General features: G+C 43.1%; 1 protein-coding gene across 1 annotated transcript; it reads left to right on the top strand.

Moving 5' to 3' along the window:
* Window positions 1-4292: 4292 nt before the first annotated feature.
* Window positions 4293-6478, top strand: GAST (gastrin). Its single transcript, XM_007482211.2, has 3 exons — window positions 4293-4366; window positions 5350-5565; window positions 6297-6478. The coding sequence occupies exons 2-3, from the start codon at window positions 5355-5357 to the stop codon at window positions 6386-6388; spliced, it is 303 nt and encodes a 100-aa protein (XP_007482273.2). The 5' UTR covers window positions 4293-4366; window positions 5350-5354; the 3' UTR covers window positions 6389-6478.
* Window positions 6479-7406: the final 928 nt, after the last annotated feature.

Below are 7406 nucleotides of genomic sequence, written 5' to 3'. Positions count from 1 at the left end.
ATAGATGCAGAAAAAGCCTTTGATAAAATACAACATCCATTCCTACTAAAAACACTAGAAAGCATAGGAATAGAAGGGTCGTTCCTAAAAATAATAAATAGTATATATCTAAAATCATCAACTAATATCATCTGCAATGGGGATAAACTAAATCCATTCCCATTAAGATCAGGAGTGAAACAAGGATGCCCATTATCACCTCTATTATTTGACATTGTACTAGAAACACTAGCAGTAGCAATTAGAGAAGAAAAAGAAATTGAAGGCATTAAAATAGGCAAGGAGGAGACCAAATTATTGCTCTTTGCAGATGACATGATGGTCTACTTTAAGAATCCTAGAGATTCAACCAAAAAGCTAATCGAAATAATCAACAACTTTAGCAAAGTTGCAGGATACAAAATAAACCCACACAAGTCATCAGCATTTCTATATAATTCCAACACAGCTCAGCAGCAAGAACTAGAAAGAGAAATCCCATTCAAAATTACCTTAGACAAAATAAAATACTTAGGAATCTATCTCCCGAGACAAACACAGGAACTATATGAACACAACTACAAAACACTTTCCACACAACTAAAATTAGACTTGAACAATTGGAAGAACATTAACTGCTCATGGGTAGGAGGAGCCAATATAATAAAAATGACCATCCTACCCAAACTCATCTATCTATTCAGTGCCATACCCATGGAACTTCCAAAATTTTTTTTTTACTGATTTAGAAAAAACCATAACAAAGTTCATTTGGAAGAACAAAAGATCAAGGATTTCCAGGGAAATAATGAAAAAAAAATACAAAGGAGGGGGGCCTTGCAGTCCCAGATCTCAGACTATATTATAAAGCAGCAGTCATCATAACAATTTGGTACTGGCTAAGAGACAGAAAGGAGGATCAGTGGAATAGACTGGGGGCAAGCGACCTCAGCAAGACAGTATATGACAAACCCAAAGATCCCAGCTTTTGGGACAAAAATCCACTATTTCATAAAAACTGCTGGGAAATTGGAGGACAGTGTGGGAAAGATTAGGTTTAGATCAACACCTCACACCCTACACCAAGATAAATTCTAAATGGGTGAATGACTTGAACATAAAGAAGGAAACTATAAGAAAATTAGGCAAACACAGAATAGCATACATGTCAGATCTTTGGGAAGGGAAAAACTTCAAAACCAAGCAAGACTTAGAAAGAGTTACAAAATGCAAAATAAATAATCTGGAATACATCAAATTAAAAAGTTTTTGTACAAACAAAACCAATGTAACCAAAATCAGAAGGGCAGCAACAAATTGGGAAACAATCTTCATAAAAACCTCTGACAAAGGTTTAATTGCTCAAATTTACAAAGAACTAAATCAATTGTACAAAAAACCAAGCCATTCTCCAATTGATAAATGGGCAAGGGACATGAATAGGAAGTTTTCAGATAAAGAAATCAAAACTATTAATAGGCACATGAGAAAGTGCTCTACATCTCTTATAATCAGAGAGATACAAACCAAAACAACTCTGAGGTATCACCTCACACCTAGCAGATTGGCTAACATGACAGCTATGGAAAGTAATGAATGCTGGAGGGAATGTGGCAAAGTAGGGACACTAATTCATTGCTGGTAGAGTTGTGAATTGATCCAACCATTCTGGAGGGCAATTTGGAACTACACCCAAAGGGTAATAAAAGACTGCCTACCTTATGACCCAGCCATAGCACTGCTGGGTTTGTACCCCAAAGAGACAATAAGTAAAAAGACTTGTACAAGAATATTCATAGCTGCACTCTTTATGGTGGCAAAAATTTGAAAAATGAGGGGATGCCCTTCAATTGGGGAATGGCTGAACAAATTGTGGTATATGTTGGTGATCGAATATTATTGTGCTCAAAGGAATAATAAAGTAGAGGAATTCCATGGGGACTGGAACAACCTCCAGGAAGTGATGCAGAGCGAAAGCAGCAGAACCAGGAGAACATTGTACACAGAGACTGATACATTGTGGTACAATCGAAGGTGATGGACTTCTCCATTAGTGGCAATGCAATGTCCCTGAACAATCTGCAGGGATCTAAAAAATACTATCCACAAGCAGAGGATAAACTGTGGGAGTAAAAACAACAAGGAAAAGCAACTGCTTGACTACAGGGGTGGAGGGGATATGACTGAGGAGAGACTCTAAATGAACACTCTAATGCAAATACCAACAACAGGGAAATGGGTTCGAGTCAAGAACACATGTGATAACCAGTGGAATCGTGCGTCGGCTATGGGAGAGGGAAAGGTGGTGGGAGGGGCGGTGGGGAGGAAAAGAAAATGATCTTTGTTTCCAGTGAATAATATTTGGAAATGACCAAATAAAATAATGTTTAAAATTTAAAAAAAAAATTCTAACCAGAAGGGAATAATAATAGTACTATTAATAATATAATTAAATAAGAACAAATAAAAAAAAAAAGAATGGTAGTGAGAAAAGAATTTAGATAGGAAGACCTAATTGAAAGATATTGCAGGACCAAATAGGTGGCTTAGTGGATAGAATACCAGGCCTGAAATTGGGAAGACTTAAGTTCAAATCTGGCCTCAGATACTTCCTAGCTGTGTGACCCTGGGCAAGTCACTGAACCTCAATTGCCTAACCCATACCACTCTTCTGCCTTGGACCTGATCAATTCTAAGACAGAAGAGTTTAAAAAAATAAAAAAAAAAGTAATGAGGGTCTAACCCACTCAGGTTGATAATGTGACTAAAAATGGGGTGGATGGTTGAGAAAAATATTTCAAAGATAGACTCATACTCTAAGTTAAAGGGGCATTGAAGGAATCCCTAACTCCTTGAGTCTTTGCTTAGAATAATTTACTAATCAGATTCAAGAAGACTAAGAAGGAAAAGTCTGACAGGTAAGAGGAAAACTAGGAGAGATTAGCACAAAAGGCAAAGGAGAAAAGAGCATCCAAAAGAATAACATGGTTGTATGAAAGGACACGGCTAACAGTGCAGAAAGGTTAAGAAGTACAAAGACCAAGGAAAACCCCCTGGATTTGCACTGCTTTGTGAAAAATTCTCTTCCCAAGCACCAGAAGAAAAAGTCAGAAAGAATTATGCTAAACCAATGGCTAAACCAATCATCAAGAATCAAAGCAGACCAAGTCATCACAAATTCCTAAATTGCCAGGAATTATCGAGGCCTTACTGTTAAGATAGACTTAAGAAAATGACAATCAAGAACACTATCGAAGACAATAATTAAGAAGATTATAGGACCGCCTGACAGGCACCCAGTACAGCTCCCTTAAAGATGAATAGGGGAGACCACATGGGCACATCACATCCATACTTATGGGCTAGGGATAAGAAGGAACAGTCCAAAGACGAAAGATGGTGGTAGGTTTTGCCAACAGAATCAGATCTAATTCAAAAGAGCAAGAAGGAAAGAAGCTTCAAATGGGAATGACAAGAGTTTAAGGGCCCTGTGCAGAGGAACAGCTGGCAGAGAAATGTACTGCCTTGGGGTTGGGGCTTGGACAGAGATGCTGAGCAACTGTCCAGCAGGCACCTTTCAGTTAGTAAACAGGACAAGCAAGGAAGTACGTTATCAATGCATGGCCCATTGCCCCCTGATAATAATGCACGTTCTATTTGCCAAACCTGAGAACAGGGAAAGAAAGATCAATACATATCTGCTCTCTCCATCACGACCAGCCCCACAATGTGGGCTTTGGAAAATTTCTTCCTCTGGCCATCTGATCCATCCCTCTGCCTTCAGGGGTTGGGGGTGGTCTGGTCTAAAGAAGAGGAAGCCCAGAGCTCTAACCATCTCATTCTAAGGCAAGGGGAGAAGGGGAGAAGACCTCCTCTCATCCCTAAGGAATCTCCTTTCCTTCATCCTTAGGCCCCCACCCCAGACCCTTCACTCTCTGTTTTGGGGTACTGAGAAATAGACTGTCTATGTTGCGGTCAGATAAAATGTAAGTTCCTTGAGAACAGGGATTCTCATTTCTGTCTTTGCATCTCCAGTGCCTAACCTGATGCTGCCTGGCCCACAATGGGAGTTTAATAAATGCTGGTTGAGTATGGTCTGTTCCTGCGGTCCACAGCAGTTCCTGATTATAAACTGTAACCAGTCATCAAAGGAGGGTGTTGGTGAGCTTTCCAGCTGTGCCTCCACCGCCCCCCTCCTTCTCCACCTCCCCCATACCCATCTCTTCTCCATCTTTCCTTCCTCTGACCTCATGGAAGAGGGGAGGTAGAGGGAGGGGCCTCAGGACTATAAAGGGAGCTTGTTCTCCCCAAGAGCAGATCACAACCAAGAACACACTGAAGAATTCCCACCACGATCGATCCAAGACCCTCCTCAGGAGCCCTACAGGTGAGAAACCCAGGGAAGGGGGAAAGTTACGGGTAAGGGAGGGGCATCCACCCTATAGGTAGCCTGGCACACACCCAGGAGGTGGCAAACACTAAGTTGGAGGGCCGAGGCTCTTCAGGGTAGCTCAGGACACCTCTCTGAACGGGGATAAACAGGAAGGATCCCACCACCAGCATCCTACACCATTTTACATCAGAATAGTGACTCTGGGCCACATCCTCAAAGATGGGCTGGACTGGATCCTGTCGTTGCTCTAAGACTTCTTTTTTAAAAAACTCTTACCATCCTTCTTAAGGCAATGTTAGGTTCCAAGGCAGAAGAGCAGCCAGGGCTAGGGCATGGGGATGAAATTATTTGTCCAGGGTCACATAGTTAGAAAGTCTGAGGTCAGATTTGAACCCAACACCTCCCATCTCTAGGCCTGGCTCTCAATCCACTGAGCCACATAGTTGCCCCCTTAAGGTGGCCGAGAGATATGACTGAAGTCCTAATAGTGGTAGGGCTGGGAGGAAGTACTATAGATTCCACAATTCCCAAGGCAAAAAGCCCAAGAGGTTCCCTCTTCTAGGGCATTCTGCTAGCTATTTAGTTGTCAGTTGCTCTGAGAAAAGTAAGAGCTGGGAGCCTCCTTGGTTCAACAAGGGCAGTATATTGGCAGGTACTAGAGGAAGAGGACTATGAGAATGTCTCTAGGGAAAACTGGTAGTTTCCATTCATTTAGTGTAATGGACAAAGTCCTGGATTGGGGCAATTCCTGGCTTTCAAATGAGAGTGCTGCTGCTGCCTACTATTTATCCACTCCCTCTGTAGTCCTCTATGAAATGTGATGGGTGTGGGATGATGTCTAAGGTCCTTCCTAGTGCTAAACTCTATGATCCTCTGACTGTGAGAAGCAGGAGAAAAGGAGCCCTCTTGGTGGAGGGCAAAGGAGCTCTCCAATGGGCAGGTCTTTCCTCTTGCATCAGTTTATATACCCTTTGCAGACAGGATGCTGAAGCTGTTGGGATGCGTGCTGATCTCTACTCTGGTTCTGGCTGTCTTCTCTGAAGCCTCCCCAAAGCCCAAAGCCCTGTTCCAGGACACTCCTCCAGGCTCTGAGGCCAGTAGGAGCCAGGGCCTGAGATGGCCGGCTTTTCTGGGTTCTCCTTCCCACCACCGAAGACAACTCGGCCCTCAGGACCTTCCTTACCTCACAGCAGGTAGGAATTGCCAAAGCCTCCCCACTAGCTGATTAAGGATGAGGAAACAAACACCAGAGCTCAAAATCATGAATTTAGACCGGAAGAGGGGGGCAGCTCGGTGGCTCAGTGGATTGAGAGCCAGGCTTAGAGATGGGAGGTCCTAGGTTCAAATTTGACCTCAGACACTTCCTAGCTGTGTGACCCTGGATAAGTCATTTAACCTCCATTCCTTAGTTCTTACTCTACTTCTTTTTTTTTTTTAAAACCCTTACCTTCCATCTTGGAGTCAATACTGTGTATTGGCTCCAAGGCAGAAGAGTGGTAAGGGCTAGGCAATGGGGATCAAGTGACTTGCCCAGGGTCACACAGCTGGGAAGTGTTTGAGGCCAGATTTGAACCTAGAACCTCCCATCTCTAGGCCTGGCTCTCAATCCACTGAGCCACCTAGCTGCCCCCCTTAATCTACTTCTGCCTTGGAACCAATACAAAGCATTGATTCTAAGACAAAGGTAGGGGTTTAAAAAAAAACAACTAGAAAGGCCACATACCACCCCCTCTTTCTACACATTAGGAAACTGAGGTCTAGAGGGATTGACTTGTCTCAGATCTTTCTGACTTCAAGTCCAGTATGTTAATCTGGGAATTCAGGCCTGAGGCTTAAGAACATAGGCTGCCTCCTCTACTCCAATTCATCCCCTCTGCCCTTAGTTCTCTTATTTCTCCAAATATCCCTTCTCTCCTACCACCAGATCTGACCAAGAAGCAAGGGCCATGGCTGGAAGAGGATGAGGCATATGGCTGGATGGATTTTGGACGCCGCAGTGCTGAGGAAAGGGTCTAGCTCTCCTAGTATTCACCACTCCTGTCCTACCCCTACCTGCCTTCCACCCTACCATCTATCCCATGGCCAACTCAAAATAAACATTCTCTCACGCTATGGCATCGTCAGTCTCTTGGCTTATGGGATGGTTGAAGTATAGAGTGGTGCAGTGGGGGAGTGAAAGAATGGAGAGAAGAGATCATGGAAGGAAGTCTGGAGGGAGCTGTCCTCTCCCACTCAGACCAATTAAATGGATTTTTGCTCCACTATAGATATCATAATGGAGATTGAGGGGAAACAACTTGACATTTCTGTCCTATTCTTCACCTAGAGTCAGGGAGGTTTTATAGTCTTGTAGGATCACAGGTGCTATCCCCATTTTACCAATGAGAAAATAGATGTTTCAGAAAGTTGGAGCAACCCCCAAAAAGGTCATGCACATAAAATCAGGATTTGGTATGAGGTGTTCTGATTCCAAAGCTAGCATTCATTACACTATACCATGCTGAGTAAAAGACAATCACCAAAGGGCAACTAGGAGGCTCAGTGGATAGAGAACCCGGCTTAAGGACAGGAGGTCCTGGGTTCAAATCTGACTTCAGATACTTCCTAGGTCTGTGACCCTGGGCAAGTCACATAATCCCAATTGCCTAGTCCTTACCATTCTTCTGCCTTGTAACCAATACTCAGTATTGATTCTAAGATAGAAGGAATGAGTGAATATTCCAACTCTCTTTCCTCTTTTCCCATTCCACATCCTCCACCAAAAATACAAACCATATTTCCCTCTCTAAAGGAACCAAAATCTATGGAGAGAGCAGATAGCCAAAACACACTAGATTAGGAGCCCTGGAGTTCTGATTCTAACTCTATGACCAACTCACTCAGTGTGTGACCTAGCCTGAATCTCCTCCTCTATCCCATGTTGGAAGGGATGATCTCTTCTATCAGGGGTCCCTCCTAGTTTCAAGGTTCTATAGTCCTAGAAAGGGATAAGACCCCAACCCTTCTCCACTTCCCCAAACCATTCACTCTCCAA

The sequence above is a fragment of the Monodelphis domestica genome, chromosome 2, assembly GCF_027887165.1.
Source record: "Monodelphis domestica isolate mMonDom1 chromosome 2, mMonDom1.pri, whole genome shotgun sequence".
NCBI lineage: Eukaryota > Metazoa > Chordata > Mammalia > Didelphimorphia > Didelphidae > Monodelphis > Monodelphis domestica.
This window is presented reverse-complemented; position numbering and strand designations above follow the sequence as displayed.

What these genes read in the sequence shown, in the direction of transcription:
- GAST (XM_007482211.2), top strand. Translation starts at nt 5,355, where the DNA reads ATGCTGAAGCTGTTGGGATGCGTGCTGATCTCTACTCTGGTTCTGGCT. An exon ending in CCTTCCTTACCTCACAGCAG is followed by an intron (nt 5,566 to 6,296) that starts GTAGGAATTGCC and finishes TCCTACCACCAG; the next exon opens with ATCTGACCAAGAAGCAAGGG.